Below are 21,240 nucleotides of genomic sequence, written 5' to 3'. Positions count from 1 at the left end.
TTTGTAAAAGAATTGATTTAAAAAAAAAACACCCATCTAAATCAAAATGCTTCCAATGATTGTGCGGCTCAGCTGTGAGCCACGCGATCGTCAAAAGCTTTTTTTTTTTTACTACCAAGGACAATTGTCCCTACTAGTTTGGCCAACCCAGGCTGAATCAGGAGGATTTCACCCCTGGTCCAGGGGTCTTCAACTTGGCAAATTTAAGACTTGTGGACTTCAACTCCCAGAATTCCTCAGCTAGTGATGCTGGCTGTTGAATTTTGGAAATTGATGTCTCCAAGTCTTAAAGTTGCCAAGTTTGGAGACCGTTGCACTAGTGGTTAGTCCTTTATGATGTGAAATTGATCCTTTGAGACACAGTGAAAACCAAAACAAAGGAATCCATCTTTCTCATTAGTCATGCCTCTTCCTATATTGTACATCATATGAAGGTGATAGTGATCAAAAAATGCTGCTGTCTTTAGCCTTAGTGACCTACTCCATTCCTTCCCTCATTGAATATGGAGTTTCACAGGGAACCTTCACAAACTTTCCATTTGCAAACTTTAGCCTTTATGCTTGGAAGGCAGTAAAGTCAGAACTTCTGAAATGTGCTAGAAGGGGGAGGTCAGTGTGTCTTTACATAAAGTCATTCATTGAACCTCGAGCTTTTAAACTATCTTTTCATCACCAGCTGGTTCATCTTCCACATCCAAAGTCTCAGGGGAGGAACAATTAACAATTTAATATGGAAGGAAATACTATTTGGGGAGCTGACAAAGCAAAGCTTTAAAAGATCTTCATGGTATTAATTTTTGAAGCCTGCATATATTTTGTTTTGCAAACATTCAAATTGGTGTTCCAGCTGCACAATTTCCCAAAGGATTGTGACTTTTAAAAATGCATGCAAATGATGGTCTAAATCTGCCAAATCTCTAATTTGGCAGATTTTATGTCCTTTTCAAGTTTTTTAACTGTCACATCCAAAAAGAGACACATGAATAAATCAGAAAAGGAATATTTAGGCTGAAAGAAGCAAATTCTGTACTTTGCCTTTAAAAAAGAATAAAATATGTTCTTTAACAGTTTTACATGTGCACAATTTCTACCAAGACTAAGTTTCCAAATTACATTGTGCCAAGTATAATTTGACATTTTAGAAGAACACATTATTGGAAGCAAATCAACAAACACAATACAGGTTTCATATATGATGGAAAGCTGAAATTAATCAGGAAATAAATGTATAATATTTTAATAAATCATGCTATACAAACATCAGAGGGCTGAAATTGAAATCTCAAGTGCTTTTAATTTAAATACCTCATTTTTAAAGCTCATAACTACTTTCAAAAATTATTCAAGAACTCAATTTAAAATACAAAAATAAATTATATGAAATGCAGTGAATTGAATTGAATGATGTCATTTTGCTACTTGAGGCATTTTCTCCTGAATCAAGAGAGGCAAAACCATTTTCTGAAGACTTCGGATGCCTCAAATGCCTACTGTGGGAAAATCTCTCAAGCCAGTTAAGCATATTTTTTTAAAAAAAACCTAGAAGTTGGGGGAAAAAGTTCCAGTTTGCAGGGACAAATTTTGTGCAATACTAGGTTATTAGAAAACAGCCAAGTTGACCCACCAGTGTCTTAGAATAACCACAAAATTAGATGCCCTCATAGAAGTGTGGAAGTATGCTACCTCTGAGTTACTTAATCCTACAAAATGGATTGATGCTTATCAAAGAGCTATACTGATTATAATATCATGACTGTGTCCCAACTACTCATGAGTTATCCTTTAACCTCAAGAAGCCTTATGTTTATTTTATTAGGATGGGTTATCTTTATTTATTCTTCAGAATAACACAGAAATGTGTGGTTTATTTCTTTCCCATCACTGCACATGTTTACTTCATTTTATTAAGATTCCTTTAAGTCGGGGTTCAGGCTAGGGTTTGGGATTGAAGCAGCATTGATAAGGGTAATAAATGGCACATGCGACACCATTATTCAGTGAAGTGTACAGGCTGCCAGTGTGTTTCTGGGTGCACTTTAAGGTGCTGGTTATTACCTTTAAAGCCCTAAATGGCTTGGGACTGGTCTTTTTCTAAGACTTTCTACTCATCCAATTTGATCAAATAGGCTGGGCAACCTGCAGACCCCAGCCAAAGTGTATCAACTGGGCATTTTCTGCTGTAGCCCCATGTTATGGAACATTCTCCCCTCAGAAATTAGAATGTTCAAAACCCCGTTGGCTTTTTGCAAAGCTTTAAAAATTTGGTTATGTACCTAGGTCCGGGACTCAGAATGTTCCATGGGATCAATTTCTTGGCTTTACTATTAGTTGTTTAATCATTGGGCTTCTGATGATTTACTTACCGTATTTATTTTGTGGGTGTGTTTATAGTTTTTTTTAAATTATCTTTATTTTTTTATTATTTTAGAACTTTAAATTGCTCAGAGTCACCTGGTTGAATTGGGTGGCTATAGAAAATGAGTGAGTGAGTGAGTGAGTGAGTGAATGAATTTTTCCAAAACATGCTGCATATTTACCAAAATATCACAGGAAATGGGTATTTTGAAACTCTCTGAAAGTGATATGTTTCAAAGACTTCTACACTTTATACTAGCAAGGACTCAAAGAGTAATGGATGCAAATAAAATATCTGTGAATATGTTTACAAAATAAGATTTCATCCCTATCTAACCCAACATTTTGTTGTCAAAGTGGCAAACAAATGCTTACAGGAAGTTCACAAACAGGAAATAAATGTAATATTATTTAATTTCATCAGCCACTTCCTCGGTATTCAGAGAGTAAAATCTCTGACACTGAAGTTAGTAATATAGCCAAACTTAGTGATATAACCATCATATTTCATAAAGAGGGATTAACCACAACTTTTTACAGAGGTTTGTTAATTATATTTACATCCTGTCTTTTAGCTAAGGTCACATCCCTAACATTCATAGAGAACATCCCTGTGAGATAGGTTGAGGAGGGAGGGAGAAAGGGAAAGAAAGGTTGGTCTAAACTTATTAAGGAGCTTTTTATACTGTAGCCCAGGTCAAGCTTGAACTTGGATCTTCCTAGTCATAGTACAATACTTTCACCACTATATAAATTGCTTCTGAAAACAGACTAAAATGGACAACTTTTGTATATACAGTCACTACATGTTGTGATTCTAAAGCAAAAAAATGTAGATGTTTTTCCAGAAATAAAATATAGGACTTTTGTCTAAACACAACTATTTCCATAGCAGGTTTTTTAAAATATTGTTTTTCATAATATCATGAGCATTGTCATATTTGCCACAAAAGATGAGAATCAGTGTCTAGAATTTGCAATCATTTAATGGCAACAGCAATAGGGATAAAGGGGCACTCTAAACCCTGTAATTTTGTTGTGTTCAAAGCTTTACACAATAGAAAGAAAAACATGCATGATGTTAAATCTGTTTCAAAAGAAAAGTAATAATTGCTATGTACTAGGCTACTCATGCTCTATGTCATAATATATTTTAATCTCTAAAAAGTTACAATGATGGTAATCTTTATCCTTGATAGGCTTTATTCATTACGTCAAGCAAAGATATAAGATCATTTTAGCTCCACAATAAATTTAATTTTTAGAAGAAATTCCATGTTTCTTCATTTATACATCCTGGGCTATCTGAAGGATTAGCATTGTAGCCAAAGCATTTAAGAACAGGACCCTCAGACATAGTTGCAACTGAAGCTTTAGGAAAGCTCAGCAGTTCTATGGACATGAAGTAACTAACATCTTTGAACCACAACAGCAATTTGGAGATACTTTCTCAGATCAAGCATTTTATGCATTTACTCATGCTTGCATTTACAGCCCACTTTCTTCTGAAAGCTCAGTGAAGCCTACAAGTGTATCTCCCCCAAATGTATTCCTACAGCTGCCTATAAAGTAGAAGAGTCCTTGTTCATTCTGTCAATCAGGCAAAACCAATGGCACATATTTCTTTCATTCTTGTAATTCGCTCTTGTAATTGGCTCGCTCAGTAGCCATTCATTCTTGATCCTATCTCTTCTAAATTTTCCAGATATTCTTCTTATGTACCTCTTTCCCACCATATTCAATTTTACTTTGTGTTGATTTCTACTGAACAAGCCAACTCTTACTTATGTATACTAACATAGTAGAATTATGAACTTGTACAGTCATTTTTAGTTCTTTCAAGAAATAAAGCACACTACCCACTATCTTTCTACCAGGATCTTAAATTTTGCCAATCCATTTTCCCATTTTTGGTAAATACTCTACCAAGGTTCGTAAAGTGATATATTGCTGTGGGGTGGTGGTTTTTTTTTTACCATTTATTCATATGATGTGTGTGTGTGTGTGTGTGTGTGTGTGTGTGTATGTAGATATGTATGATCTTTCATTCTGTTTTCCAAACTAAATTCAACTATCTTGGTCTCTGACACATTAATTTTCAGATCCATATTCTTTACTGCACCATTCAGTCTATTTTAGCATTCTCTGCCATTCTCATTCTGAGCTAGCAACATGACATCAAATGAACACAAAAGAACATGCAGATTCATGCCCCTAACCAACACACCTATAATATTAACACTCCTTATACATTTATCACAAATGCATCAAACAACCCAGAGAACTGTGCAAATACTTCTCTTATTGTCTACTCATTGTGGAACCTTTCTCTAACTATTCCATTTTTCTCAGGTATGATTTACTTTCATCATAGACCATGCTTATCACATTCAGCAACCAACCTTCAAGTTTATACTCAATTTAGACTTTGAAGTTAATTAAGAGGATCCTGTCTGGTGAGAAAAAAAAATCCATGCTTACATTATGACTTGATAACAAGACTGAACTTTGGACATTGGAGGGCATCAGATGGCTACTTAAAGAAAATGTTTGGGTCCAACAGAGAGAAAAATATTGGATTTACAAATGGAATTGGATCATGACTTAATTTTTAAAAAAAAGATATATACGTAAATAATAAATCTTGTTTATAATAAAATTTTATTGGTTTTTCAAGATTTATAGGGAAAAGGGTAAATGGACAGGTATACAAATTTTGGCAGTTGCAAAGTGTGTGAGGCCCCCCTCCCTCCATACCCATAGTATACATTTAATATAATGCATTAGTATATAATTAATTACAGTCAGCATATTAGTTCTATTATTAAATTCAATCAAATTAAACATTACAGTATAAAATCCAAATATAATTCCATTTTCACTTTCGGTCAGTTTATAATAATATGATTTTCTTGTTTATTTTTGTGATCTGAGTCTTCTTGCTATTGCCCCATCTCCCTCCACTGGCAGAGCTCTGGCCCCTCCCGTGTCCTGCGTGTCCGTTGTGGTATCTGGTGGTTTCTCTAGGAATGTTTTATTTTTTTCCATAAAGGCCTGCGCCTCTATGGGTGAATTAATTCTAATTCTTGTCTCCTCCCAGAATATCAGCATACCTTCAGGCATCAACCATCTAAACCACACCCCTTTCTGGTATAATTTATTCGCTAATTGCGAATAATTTTTTCTTTTTTCTCTAATCTTCTTAGGGATCTGCTTCAGAATGGTTATCTCCATATCATGATATATCAATGCTTGCCCCCTTTGTACACCCAGAATTTCATCTCTTGTGCTTTTTCTAAGAAATTTAATATGAACCTCCCTGGGTACATTGTGTGTTCTAGCGTAAGCTGAATTCACTCTATAAACCAGATCTATATCCCACCCCATCTGTTGTTTTTCTTTGTGTGTGTAGTCAGCCAGAATGTTTGTCATGATGTCCCTTATATTTTCCCCATCTTCTTCTATAACATTTTGAAATCTAAGATAATAGGACATTCTCTCAAATTCTAATTTCATCTGTTGGATGTCAAGATCTTTGTTCCCTTTCTGCACAGCTTCCACCCCCCCCCTCACCTCCTCCACCCCCCCTTCCACAAGATCCAGTCTCTGTGAGTTCTTATAAATTTGGGCTTGATTTTCTTTAATTTCATCTTTCATTTCCCTTAACTGTTTCTTGATTTCCTCCTGGCCCTGTAAAATTTGTTGAAGCATTTGTTGAAAGTCCATCTCTATAGTCTTAGGTTGCATCAGTTCTGTTATCTTGGACTGTGTGGCTGGACTGGATGTTACAGATGTTGGAGCAGATGTGGCAAAGCCAGATTTCCCAGGAGGTGGTCTTTTGGATGCCATCCTTTATAACATTAGAAGTTCAGTCCATATATAAGATAAACAGTTAGAAAAGAAGGGTAGCCAGGTGAGGTCCGGGAGCAGAAGAACCAGGCAGAAGAGAATCTCTCTAATAAGTCTGGCAATAGATGAAAGGTTTCCCCTAGAAAGTTCAAAAAGACCAATCCACAAGAGATTCCTCTGGGAGACACGGAGACAAAGACCGGAAGCCTGAATTTTAAAGGTGGAGTCAGGTTTCACAGTTCATAAAGACAACGGAAGTGTGCCATCTTGCCCTGCCAGTTTTGGGCACAGAGGCATATCAAAGTTTTAAAAAGTTCCAAAGGTCCTCAAATCTCAGTAAATAGTGAAATTAAATTGCAAAGAAAATCATCCAACCTGGGTGAGGCTTCATTCGTTGGCTCTCCCCCCTCCTCCTTCCCCGGGGGCTGAGAGCAAGATTATTCCTCGCCGCTTATCCAAGAGGGGGGGAAACCCCCCTCCCTCCAGCCGCGCCTCCAGAATACTCCGAAAGTTATTTAAAGAAAGCTAACTAGTTCTTTGTGCAAAATAGGGCATGAAGAGAGAAGCAGCCTCACCGCACCGCAGCTGCTTCCTTCACTTGCTTCATTCTCCCGACGGCTTTAGCGAGGCGCGAAGCGCAGAAACGCGAGGCGCCCTCCGATCTAGCTCCCCGGTGCCTTGGGCGCGCGAGAGACCTCCCGCCGGCCGCCGCCGATGCAGGAGCTCCCCGCGATGCCGCCCCTCCGGCAGGACCCCTCTGAGGGGTGTCCTGTGCCCCCCAAGGAGTGGGGAAGCCCACCGGAGAGCCGGAGCGGGCAAAGAGCTGCCCGTCGCCGCTGCCGCCGGAACCGGAACTCCGTAAATAATAAATCAAAAGGATGATGGCACACACACACACACACACAAACACACACACACACACACACACACACACACACGGCTATAAGGGATTTCTTACAGCTACTTTCTTGGAACTACTAAAAGACCTTTGATAAAGATGACAATAGTTTTGAGAGAAGAGACATGATTACTATGAGAAACCAAATATTAAAACTTTATTTGTGGGACTTAAGGACCACTAGTAGAAAGTGAAAAATACAGAATTGATTTGTTTGATTATGGTTAAAACAATGATGTGTTCTCTCTTATTATAATTTGTATTAGAATTTGATTATGATACTTATGTTTGGTAATGTTCAAATGGGTATAATGGATTAATTTGCAATGTAATTTTTAATTGTTAATTGGGATTAGATTTTAATTATTTGAAGAGAAGGATTATGAGGAATTTGCTTAAATGGAAATGGAGATGTAAATATTTAATTTGTTATCTCTTTTAAGTCTTTTTTGATTAATAAGGAGAATTCAAGATTTAGAAATAGGTTTATTTAAAAAATGGAGTGAGGCATGGAATGAAGTATATGCTGTGTTTCTACATAAGGTTTTATATTACTTTTACTTGTTTAATACAACCTCAAAAACATTATTGAGAAAATCTGTATCAAATAAAAGCTACCCAACCTGCTGTATCTTTTAGAGGGATTTATTTCATGTTTCCAAGCTACATGAGGTTATCCCAAAGGTGTTTTTTCAAAACACAACTGGACCTCAATCAAAATAGAGCTGGAAGGGACTTTGGAGGTCTTCTAGTTCAACTTTCTGCTCAACCCTGTGCAGTCTTTTAAAAAAAACGTCAGCAATGAAGCACCCACAACTTTTCAAGGCAAGCTGTTCCACTTGGTAATTGTCCTCATTGTTAGGAAGTTTCTCCTTAATTCCAGGTTACTTCTGTCTTTGATTAATTTCCATCCATTGTTTGTTGTCTGCCTTCTGGTGCTTTCAAAGATAATTTGACCCCCTCTTCTTTGTTGCACCCCACAAATACTGGAATACTGCTATCGTGTCAGCCCTAGTCCTTCTTTTCTCTAGACTGGCCATAGCCAATTCTTGCAGCTGTTCTTCATATAATTTTTTTCTCCAGGCCCTTAATTATCTTAGTTGCTCTTATTTGCACTTTTTCCAAAGTCTCATCATCTTTTTTGTAATGAGGTGACCAAGACTAGATATAGTATTCCATTTGTGGACTTTATAAACATTTATAAAGCAGCAGTTCACATAATTTCAATTCTATGCCTTTGTTTATACAAGCAAGGATTTTATTAGCCAAGAATATTGGATAAGAATTGTATAAGAAGCAAAGTGTCTTCAAGATTAAAAAAACACAAAGTCCAATTGCCTTTGGAAAAAGCACCTTGGGACAACCATGATATGGGTAAATCTTCATACTGTAAGCATACATGAGGCTATGGAGCAGAAGCTCAGAGGCAACCTTTCTTTGTTGTGATCCTGAACTATTGAATAACTTGCTCCCTAAACTCACTTCTTTGCTAACTTTCAGAAGTTACTGAAGATTGGTCACTTCTTCGCTAACTTTCAGAAAGGCAGTGAAATATTGAGTTCTGCTGAGCCTCTGGGAATTAGAAAAATTGACCGCCCATTTACTATATTGTCTTTGTTGTATTGCTATTATCGAAAACTGCCCAGAGACTTCAGATAAGGCAATATATAAATAAATATTATATTGTTATCATAGTATACAACTCTCTCTCTCTCCTTCCCTCCCTCCCTTCCTCTCTCCATTTCTGCAGACACTTACATGCAAAAAAAAATTGCAGAATTTCTTCCCTGCAAATTATCTGGATGGAGCCTTTTCTGCAGTAAGAGGTAGCAAAAAGCCAGACATAATGTTCGTGCCCCATTATAACATTATACATTATTAGTGTGGAATCATATGGACTATGCACACATCATATTACACAGGAGATAACGTGTATGTGTTTGTGGTATGTCTCCTTGTGAGTTCAAGACCAACCTTGAACCACTTCACATCATACAGTATACCAGGATTTGAATTGCAACACTGCATTTGAGCAGTGGTGGTGCAGTGGTTAGAATGTAGAATTGCAGGCTAACTCTGCAACTACTAACAGTTGGATCCTGCTAGCAGTTCAATCCTGACTGGCTCAAGGTTGACTCATCCTTCCATCCTTCCAAGGTCAATAGAACGAGGATCCAAATTGTGAATTTGTGTGAAGTGGTATACAAATATAAGTGCTATTGATGCTATAATAGCTATTGCTATTTGCCATAATGCAGATTAAATAAATGCTCATGCAGCCAGGTATTTTCCGAAATCTCAACTACCTGCAAATGGGGAAGTGAACCACCCCATATTCCTTGAGCAGGGAGCATTTAAAATAAAAGACTAATTTTCTACAATTTCAGATACATATCCATTGGGTCAAAGCTAAATCAACACCATTCTTGATTATTATATTTTTAGTAAAATTACTGGTTTCAAAACAGTGCAAATTGCCTGTATAAATTCCCCTCCCCCAATGTTTACAGGCATTCAGAGCATTACACCTTGAGAATGATTGCTTCTGAGGATCTCATAGTACAACTAAGGTCAGGCTAAAAATCAGTATAATGTCATAAAGTACAGTATATGCAGCAAACTATGCTTTCAATCATGCATTTAGACCATAAATTTACTTACTTCAAAATTACACAGCCTGTGCCCAAAGAAGGAGCTGTCCAAAACACCTGAATGCGAGTCCTCCTCCTTGGTGTACTCTCTGTCACAGCCACGGGACAATTACTCATGAACTGTGTTTCTTCTTCATCTATGATCTACACACAAAGAAGCAAAAGTTTATTAGAAATATCAAAACCACCTATTTAGAAAGTGAATAAAGGTCCTTGACATTATGATATATGTATGTATGTATGTATGTATGTATGTATGTATGTATGTATGTACGCATGCATGTATGTATGTATGTATGTATGTATGTATGTATGTATGTATGTATGTATGTTGTATTTGTGCTGATAAATAAATAAAGGGAGACTAGTATAGATCTATTTCAAGCTATTTAGCTCTCATCAGCTACTGGGATTTGAACCTGGACTGTATTACATATTAGGCAGAAGTCTTAGCCACTAAGCCACAGGCTTTCCTCCTTATCAGCTGAGCTAGGGAAATAGGTATGTATTGTGTTACAACCCCTGGTATGCCCAAATATGGGAGGGAGCTCACTACTCCCCCTTTCTGTCCTTTCGGCTCATTACAGAAGACCATCCAGGCAGAAAACCATATTTTTATTTTTAATGTTGCCTTTGCTATGTTTGTGTTGTATTTGTGCTGATAAATAAATAAAGGGAGACTAGTATAGATCTATTTCAAGCTATTTAGCTCTCATCAGCTAGCCATACCCTTACTGGGATTTGAACCTGGACTGTATTACATATTAGGCAGAAGTCTTAGCTACTAAGCCACAGGCTCTCCTCCTTAGTGTGTGTGTGTGTGTGTGTGTATGATAATTTTTCTTAAGGTAATGTGCTTCTTTGGTTGAATTACTAATAGTGGAGATCATCAGATCTGACAAAGTTCTATCAAGATCTCTTACCGGGAATTGAATATTTGAGTTTCTGGACAGTGGGCTACTCAAAAGCAAATAACAAAATGGATTTTATTTATTTTCTACCTTGATGTATATTTTCACATATTTCAGAAAGAAAGTAAGGAGAAATAAAGAAAAAAACACAATAAGGAAAAAGGGAAATGGAGGCAAAACCCTCAAAAGAAAGCTGGTTTTTTTCCCAAAGGGAAGAAAACCCAGCTTTACAGAAATCTGATATGTAATGTGCCATTAAAAGTTAAATTCATTTCAGTAATTACAAGAAGAAAATAATACAGTATGCATCATTGTTCTGATCTGAGACTATGGCTAGACTAGTACAAGCCACAAATATGAAAAGGCACCCTATAATTCTGCTGAATTCAAGGTTGTATAATATCCCCCAATGAGCTATAAATTATATTTTCATCAATCTATGACACCACTTTTTCTTTTACTAGAGTTTGAGCTAAGATGTATAAAGAGAAGAGAAAGAGCATTAGCTTATCTCCTTGAAATAAAAAACAATACCAGCTTCCAAGTCATATGAATACAGAATCTAATACTTTTTTTCAGTTTTACAGAATTGTAGAGTAGGAGGGCTATTGAGGCCATTAAAACCAACTTGCTACTTAGCTCAGGAATCCATACTAAAGCAACTCCAACAGATGCCTACCCAGCTTCTTACATATATGTATCTAGAGAAAGGGGAACTTATCACTCTCTTGGCACCTGAGGAGAAAGGTCGTTTTGTTTTTAACCTTGCTTTTAATTGCTGGATGTGAGTTGCCCAAAATAATTCCATGAAATGGGTGGTCATGTAAGTTCTTAATAAAAAAAATAAAGATAAGGTAAGGTAAGGTTGGAGAGGAGAGGAGAGGAGAGGAGAGGAAAGGAGAGGAGACGAAAGAAGGGAACAGGAGAGAAGAGAAGAGAAGAGAAGAGAAGAGAAGAGAAGAGAAGAGAAGAGAAGAGAAGAGAAGAGAAGAGAAGAGAAGACAAATGAAATTATATCAACTGGTCTTACTTTTAGGAAGTTTTTCATACATTAAATGCCGTCCCGGAATTTAAAATCTTCTGTGGTCTGGGATGGCAATAAATGTGACCTGACTATCCATCTGGTCCTGCTGCTGATTCTTGAATTATGCAATTATCTCTGCCCTAGACATCTTTTCTCCTGGCTAAGCATATCTAATTTATTCTTACTGGTTTTGCAAATCAGACTGAAAGTTTGTTTCTCTTTCCTTTCTGTTTTAAAATTGCCATTTTACCTTTCGCCCAGGTTTCAAGGTGATCAGTATTTAACAAAACATTATCAACTCTAAAATAACAACTGTAAGAAATGGTGTAAGACTAATAAACAACAAAACAAAAATAGTATACTGATTCCCAAAGGTAAGAAACATATATCCTAGGAATAAGCAGCTAAATTCAGTTGGAAGGCTCAAATGAACAGAATATGTATGTATGTATGTATGTATGTATGTATGTATGTATGTATGTATCAGTGGTGGGTTCCTATTGGTTCGCACCGGTTCACCCGAACTGGCAGTGGTTTGATGGCTTGGGTCACTGGAAATGGGAGCGACCCAGCCCTGCCACGCCCCCGAACTGGTTCCCAGGGCAGTGCCATAGGCGCCGCCATCTTGTTTTTCAATTCTGTGCATGCGTAGAACAATTTTAAGTGTAGTGTGCATGCAGCGCACACATGAGCAAACTGGCAGTAGTGCTTCCCAGAACCCACCTCTGCTATGTATGATATTTTTATTAGATTTTGTAATCATATGACATGAAAGGTGGTATTGTTTTTTACTTTAAGGAGATATGTCATGATTTGGATACCACAACAGAGAAGTAGTTATCTTCTCTATCCATGTATCTTGAGTTAGAAGGTGGAGATAATCTCAGAAAGTTATTTTTAGAGAGGTTCCAACTGCCTCAAGTTTTAAGAAGCAAAGGTTTAATTGATTTAGAAATTTAAAAGACAGTCTAACTGCATTTGTTTTTCTGCATTTGAACTGTAGTCATTACCTTATGTTCATGCTGAGACTAGTTGGTTTAAACATCAAAAATACTCTATGAAATTATGAAATGTAGAAAAATACAATAATAATGGACAAAACCTAGTGGTAAAAGTGCATTATTATAACAGAGCTAAAATGACCTTGTATCTGCTCAGTGTTATGAATTAAAAGAGCAGTTTTAAGGTAATAGATTCAAATGAGGTAATAGATGGGAGTCTAAAATTCGCTACAGAATATCATAATAAATATGTTAATGTTAATACATATTGATGTTCAATAATTAATATTGAAGTCAATACATATTAACACATAAATGCTAATAAATATTAAATATTATGAGAAGCAATCCTGTTTCCTACAGACAGTCTAGATTACAACTCCTGTATGAATGAGCATTAAGGTAAGAGCCAGGGGTTTTCCCATTGGAAAAGGCAATTATGTAAATATTCAAGAATGATTCAGCTTTAGGTTGATTCACCAAGCATCCACTGAACTGTGAGAAAAAGCAAGAAGAAAAAGCAATGGGTTTTAACCACTGAGCATAAGAGGGAGTCTGCATTCTTATGCTGGCAATGGGCAATCAGTTCTTTCATTTGGTTTCATTCTGATTTGACATAAAGATTCTTATCTAGCCTAGCCACATCTATGAGACTTCTGTCAAGGTCTTAATATAGGAAGTACGTCTAATATGGTCAGGATGTCTGTGGAATAGTACATTCTGCAACATACAGTAGTCTTTATTTAATGGCCACACATTCAGCAAAGTTCAAGCTTATGACAACACTGAATTAGTGGTTGTTACAATTAGTTCTCATGCATGCTGCTACTGCAGAGTCCCTGTTATCAGAATAACAGAGTTGGAAGGGACCTTGGAGGTCTTCTAGTCCAACCCCCTGCTCAGGCAGGAAGTCCTATACAATTTCAGACAAATAATTGTCCAAACTCTTCTTAGAAACTTCCAGTGTTGGAGTATTCACAACTTTTGGAGGCAAGTTTAATTGCTCTAACTGTCAAGAACTTTCTTCTTAGTTCTAGATTGCTTCTCACCTTGATCCCATGATTGTGATCTAGGTGTTTGGTACCTGAATCATGATTATGTCTCATCATCCTACAGTCATGTGATAGTAATTTGTAATCTTCGCTGCCAAATTCTGATAAAGTCAGTGGAGAAGCTGGCAGCAAGTCACATGTAGTAGCCATATGAAGTCCTCCTTTAACAACCCATACAGTGCTTGTTTAACAATGGGCAATAGAGACTGCTGGAATTAACCATGTGGGTTTATTTTTATTTATGACTGAGTCACTCAACAGTGGAGTTTCATGTCTCAATTAGCATAGTAAAGTGAGGATTACCTGTAGGATAGTATGTCTGTGACATACTACTAAGATATTCAGTTAGTGCCTTAGGTTATGGATGCAGGAGTTGTAATTGAACAGTATGTGAAAGATATCAAGTTTCTTAGATCATTTCATACCTACAGTTTGTAGACTAGTGGTGGTATTCAGCAGGTTCTAACCAGTTTTGGGGAACCAGTAGCGGAAATTTTGAGTAGTTCAGAGAACCAGTAAATACCACCTCTGACTGGCCCCGCCCCTGTCTATTCTCTGCCTCATGAGTCTTTAATTGCATATGGAATATATTAGTCATTTAATATTTTCAATCTTTTCATTAATCATAATTGTTTAGTTATCTACCTGTATTATATTGCTTTTACTATATTCCTTTCCCTTACAATATTATATTGTCTGTGGGTGTCTGTGTCTGTGTGTGTGTGTGTGTGAGACAGAGAGAGAGGGAGGGAGGGAGGGATGGAGGGAGGGAGGGAGGGAGGGACAGAGAGAAAGTGCGAAGGAATTTTGCAGTATCCTTCCCCTGGAGTGGGGAGGGAATGGAGATCTTACAGTATCATTCCCCTGTCACGTCCACCAAGCCACACCCACCAAGCCACACCATACCCACCAAGCTATGCCCAAAGAACCAGCAGTAAATTTTTTTGAATCCCACCACTGTTGTAGACCCATTCATCTTAACAGAAGCATAGACAAAAACTTTAGTGATTTCAAGAGTTGATTCATAGGTATATGAATTCAATAAGATGTCCTCTATCCAAAGTAGACTATCTTCAGAAAGTGAGCATGGCATAGCAGCCTAACATACCAAATAATTCCCAATTTTAACCCCATTTTCTTTTGTTTTTAAATATTCAATAATGTTGTTTCCATGCTTATCCTTTTATTTGGAATTGCCATTCTTTGTTCACTGAGTTATTTTTATAGGGAAACTACAATATTCTTGGTAAATGGTTACATTCTAATGTTTTCTACATTCCTCCTCTGTTTTCCTATAGTGTCTCAGACAATTATCATTGTAATGAAACACAATCACACTCATTAATGTAGCAAAGACAAACCATATGCTCTTAAAGGACACAGTTTCCTTCAGATGAAAGTTTCCAGTTTCTGCTTAGTCAACTTTATTGTTTCTGTGTTCAAGACTGGTGGAAATTAATACTGAATCAGACCTTAATTGCTTCCTATTTCATCTGTGACTGTCACCCATGAAGAAAAGAGCATCAAATTACTCATTTTTCTCTGTATTATAGTAAAGTAGCACTATTTTTCCATATTGGAAAGGAAGAAAAGGAGGAAATAATGAGTAAATTCAATATCCTTTTTTGCCAGGAGACTAAAGCTAAACAAAGGACAATTAAGGCACAATTCACTATTAATTTGCCTCCTGCCCACTGCTGTGCTGTCCAGGAAAGCAATACAGTTGGACAGATCTGCGAAGTGAAAGCTTTTGATTAGTATAGAAGAGATACTTTCTAAATGGAATTCACTTGTGAGTTGAAAGTAGAGAAAAACTTTGGCAAAGCGAAGTATGTTGCTAGTTAATATAATGCCATCTTGGGTATTGAGTGGTGTCTTTGTTTATATTACACTTTCAACAAGTTGGGGAAAAGCCATGCCTGATAGTGTGAAAAAGCTCTGATATAAAAACAACTTAATTGGTATTCAACAAATCACTCTCCTGAACTCAGTTTCCATCTACAAAACAAAGTTGTCTACCTTAGAGAGTTGTGGTAAAAAGCACTAAGAACTCATCTGAATATTCTAAAATGCTATAATGCCATTAGTGCACTTGGCACTGCTGATAATACATAGCCCTGTTGCCTGAATTCTGAGCAGTTCTTTTAGATTCTATATAAAACAGATAAAATATTTCATATATTTATAGCCCTCCTTTTATGGCATAGCCCCAGCAAAGTGGCCCACTAAATAATGAATCATTAAATCTATTAAGAAAAAATAGCATAAAAGCAAAAATGTAAACTGGACATAACTCAAATATTAATAAAGCAGTTGTTGAGATTCCAATAAGTAAGGTACAAGCACAAAATAGTTTAAAGATTGCTGAATAATTTATACTGGTTACATTAAAAGACTTTAAAGAAGTCAAATAAATTAATAGCTTTTTAACACTATTGGAAGCCTTCTAATATTAGGATCAGCTCAATAAGAAAGGAGTTTTATACTTTGGAATTATTACAAAAATAATATCATGCTTATCATCTAAACTAATCTTGTGAGTTTATACCAATCTTAATATCTGGGCAGCGCCTTAAGGTTTACCCTTCTCTACTAAGCTGACACCTTCCAGATTTGTTGGAACTACAATTCTCCAAATTCCTAGTTACCAATGATTAAAGATGCTAGGTAGTTGTCATTAACATTTAGAGAGCTATGGGTTCACTAACTCTACATTTACTTCTATTACTTGAGTTTTGTGCAGGATCTGGAAATGGAAGAGATAAGGTTTTTTCTTAAAAGACACTATTTTAAATGATTTGAATATGCTGATTAATGTCTTACATAAAATGGCATGATTCTTTTACTGTAGAAGAAGAAACAAACACATACTGTAAGTTCAATAGCAATTCGTACATTGTTGCTTTCATTGAGCAACTGATATTCTTTTCCTGTCTTTTTAAACTCATTTTTTAAAAAGCCATTGTTGCTGTTTATGATACGTTTCTTCTACCTTAGATAACATCAATCTTTAAACTTTTTATAGCAATTCCAATTTACCTATATCTTTTCCTCCCTTTACCCACACTCTCTGTATATCCTTTGTTATTGTGCAAGATAACATTTTGAATTATCTTCTATATTTTTCCTCACTAGAATTCTTTGTTTGCGCTCCTCTTTTAGTATTTCTTACTTTTAAGAATCCAGACACTTCTTTGTTCCTATTTTTCTTTAGTTTTTCCTGCCATATTTCATATTATTGCTTGGAGACTATTGAAATGCATTTTTCAATATCATGTGTGTGTGTGTGTGTGTGTGTGTGTGTGTGTGTAAATAAAAATGTGTGTGTGTGTGTGTGTGTGTGTGTTCCAGCATAACTCTGGAATGCCTCGAGCAATTTCAAACAAACTTGGTACACAGATGACTTACTGTCTGGAAAAAAATACTGTGGGTGTAAGACACTTCTAAAACCCCTCGAAGTATGCATTCTGTTAAGATACAGCCTGTTGTGCCTTAAAATGGCTTCTACTGTACTGCCATAAAATGAATTCTACTGTACAGCGCAGTGGAGTTGCCATGGTAATGGCTTCACAGTACTCCAAAAGGGCCCCCCACCTCTGGTAAGGGGGAAAATCCAACATTAGAAATTACAGTTGATCCGGACATTTTCTCCCTATAAATAAATACCCAGGCAACGTTGGTTTATTGGCTAGTAATAAATACAATAGAAAAATAAACTAGGAAGAATTCTGGAAAACAGATAAATAAACAACATGGCAAATCTGGTCAACAACAAAACTCACAAGGAAATCAAACCACTCAAGACCTGTAAAAACACCCAATTTATTAAAGGACCTGGAATATTGTTAGAATGGGTGTCATCTTTCATATCAGGATAATCATGGTTCTCCATCATCATTATTTCATGATACTTTTTTTTTCACTTTGCTTTTGTGGAGCATAACATCCCCTCCTTGGTTGGGTAGGCATAGGAGACATCAACAACAGTACTGGATTTGTTTGTTTTTTGTATCCCCATATACATTAGTCCAGATTATCCCTTTACCATGCAAATTCATTCACCTAGATTTCTAAGAAGGTTTATATATTATTTAACTTATAATGTAATCTAAATATAATTATTATTGCTTTTGTTATTAATATCATCTTATGAATAAATATGATCTTTTTATTTGGTTGTACCCTTGTGAGAAACCAATTCTAGCATTGTCATATAAGCTTTTAAGCAAGTTTATAACTTTTAGCTCTCTGCATATACATGCTATCTTCTTTAAATATATTCCATTCTCTTGGGCACCATCAAGATTTTATTTCCCAATAGGTTTGTTTATTATGTAAACATGTCAAAATATAAACTTCAGCCCTACTTAGAAAAATATCTAATTACCCAAATGATACGGCTAACACTATTAATTTGGGGAAATCCTATATGCCCTAATCTTATCATTAGATTTTTTTTCATGTGGATTTACCCCCTGAAATCATTATAAAGTGGTCTGATTTATCTATAAGAAAACATAAAAGTTATACATACACATACACACACATACACACACAAATAAATGAGAGGTCAACAATTCCAGCTTCAGTAATTGTCATCAGTTTTATTAATTTTGATTGAACGTATTTGGTCAGTCCATTTGCAGATTTTATTGATTTATTAATTCAGAGAAGCCAGTTTTGAAGAAAATAATAAATAACTTCCAAGTAGGCCTCTAGATCAGGTATATAACCAGCAATGTCAGGGCTGGCAAAACATTGCAATTCTTTTGACTTCCTATCATTAGAGGTCTAGGTTCAACGGCAGTAACTCTTTACCACTTTATGATCCACAGACCATGAGTTAGCAGTTCGGTTTAGCTCATTAGGAATTTACTTTACATTCCTTGTATCCAAGACTCTTCCTAACCCTCTAATCCATTTCCTTTAAATAAATCTCTTTTCTATTATAATTATGGAACGTGATACACTAATCATTACTCAGGTCAAAATAGTTCATTGCTCACAATTAATATTAATAAGATGATGCTATCAGGGATGTGTGTGGAAAAAGGAACAAAAAAAAAAACAGAGGAAGGCAAGTATGCAGTGAGCCTATCTGTGAGTTTCTATATGGATGTACTGCATATGATGGTTGTAACAACTTTAAGAACAGGAAGCTAGAGGAAAGCTAGCTATTAAAAAGGAGACTAAACGTTTAATTTATCCAGAATGCACTGCAAGAGCATTGAACATAAATTATAAATATTTTCCTCTTTCATTACAGCAGTTCAGTTTCATTACGATGTTTAGTTTGGCAGGTTACAACAGAAGACACGCTATAAAATTTATGTTGATTTACTTTATGTAGCTCTGAACTAATCTATAAGCTCTCTCATAGCTTCCTATAGTAGCTACTACCACTGGATGAGATCCAAAACGTTACAGGATTGGGCCCTAGAAAAATGAAGACTATTTCTTCAGTCAGAATATTTTGTCATTTAAGACTGCCTCAAAAGGCAATGTGCTAGAGCAACTTTGGTGATCATTTTACCTCAAAGATGTGTGTTTTGTGCCTGTCTATGTACATTCTTTGTTCTCTGATCAGACCCCGACAGCTATGACTGTTTTGTCTCACCCCTTGAACCTTGATGCTGGATGCAGTTATCTTGCTGAAACCTTGACTACCACTACTGTTAAAACCCCTTACAACTGTAATGAAAAACTGAAGACTGATTTATAGCTTTACGACCAGGCATAACAGTAAGTGGACTGATTTATGACTATGCTGTTGACTCTTTACTGGAGTCTTGAACCAGCCGTAACTCTTCCTAATCCAGTTGGTCATCTTCCATGTAGCCTACATAAGGCTATCCTTGAACAGTATCTGGATGTTGTAATCGGCACAAAATGTGACACTTAACTGTTAAGCAGTGAAAGGTGTAAAGATTATATGAAAGATATGTATTGAACACTTCTATGGACAAAATTTAAAGTATTTATATTATGGACACAACTTGAAGTACTGATGTTAACCTTTAAAGCCATTAATGGTTTAAGATCTGACGTCTAAGAAGTGTGGCCATAAGATCTGCAGATTAGGCCTTTTCGAAGAACATCTTGTTGTCCGAGTCATTCTTTCTCACATGAAGGCAAGGGATGTCAATCCCAGACTATTGAATACCTTCTCTTGGGAATTACTTATACAATAATACAATAATACAATAGTAGAGTTGGAAGGGACCTTGGAGGCCTTCTAGTCCAACCCCCTGCCTAGGCAGGAAACCCTATACCGTTTCAGACAGATGCTACCCAACATCTTCTTAAAGACTTCCAGTGTTGGGGCATTCACAACTTCTGGAGGCAAGCTGTTCCACTGATTAATTGTTCTAACTGTCAGGAAATTTCTCCTCAGTTCTAAGTTGCTTCTCTCCTTGATTAGTTTCCACCCATTGCTTCTTGATCTACCCTCAGGTGCCTTGGAGAATAGTTTGACTCCCTCTTCTTTGTGGCAACCTCTGAGATATTGGAACACTGCTATCATGTCTCCACTAGTCCTTCTTTCTCTTAAGCTAAACATACCCAGTTCCTGCAACCGTTCTTCATATGTTTTAGTCTCCAGTCCCCAAATCATCTTTGTTGCTCTTCTCTGCACTCTTTCTAGAGTCTCCACATCTTTTTTACATCGTGGCGACCAGAACTGAATGCAGTATTCCAAGTGTGGCCTTACCAAGGCATTATAAAGTGGTATTAACTTTTGGCATATAAAGTGGTATTAACTTTTGGCATATATTTTTCTAATATCCACTACTTGTGATATATATGGAGAAACACAGCTTTTCCGGATAGGATAGTAGTTCCTAGATTTGAGTCATGAGACAAATAGTAGCTATTTTATTATTAATGTTAACAAGTGTTTTAGTAGGTTAGTAAGACATGGTTGATCAGTGGCTAAGACGCTGAGCTTGTCAATCAGAAAGGACAGCAGTTCGGCGGTTCGAATCCCTAGTGCCATATAATGGAGTGAGCTCCCATTACTTGTCCCAGCTTCTGACAACCTAGCAGTTCAAAAGCACATAAAAATGCAAGTAGAAAAATAGGGACCACCTTTGGTGGGAAGGTAACAGCATTCCATGCGCCTTAATCGTTTAGTCATGCCAGCCACATGACTACAGAGATGTCTTTGGACAGCGCTGGCTCTTTGGCTTTGAAATGGAAATGAGTACTGCCCCTAGAGTCGGGAAAGACTAGCACATATGTGCGAGGGGAACCTTTACCTTTAAGTGTTTTAATCTGGGGTTAAAATAATCTTAATTGCCACACTAATCTTAACTTAACTTTATTCAATTTCTAGACCGCCCCTCTCTCAGAAGAGACTCGGGGCGGTGTACAGTCATATTAAAACAATTGAACAATAAATATACATAGTATAAATATAAGATAAATAAAATAAATATAGGACTGGAGGAGGTAGCAATAGTTCACTGTACAGATTTAGTTTAAGTTAGATTAAAAATTTA

General features: G+C 36.5%; 1 protein-coding gene across 2 annotated transcripts in view; it reads right to left on the bottom strand.

Moving 5' to 3' along the window:
• Positions 1–21,240, bottom strand: part of SPON1 (spondin 1) — a 333,634-nt gene that overhangs the window by 232,550 nt on the left and 79,844 nt on the right. For both annotated transcript variants that reach the window (XM_081938796.1, XM_081938797.1), the window contains exon 4: positions 9,764–9,897. In XM_081938796.1, coding sequence (XP_081794922.1) covers positions 9,764–9,897 — 134 coding nt within the window. The remainder of the gene's footprint in view (positions 1–9,763; positions 9,898–21,240) is intronic.

Source organism: Natrix helvetica (genome assembly GCF_964273705.1).
Source record: "Natrix helvetica genome assembly, chromosome: 1".
NCBI classification, from domain to species: Eukaryota; Metazoa; Chordata; class Lepidosauria; order Squamata; family Natricidae; genus Natrix; species Natrix helvetica.
This window is presented reverse-complemented; position numbering and strand designations above follow the sequence as displayed.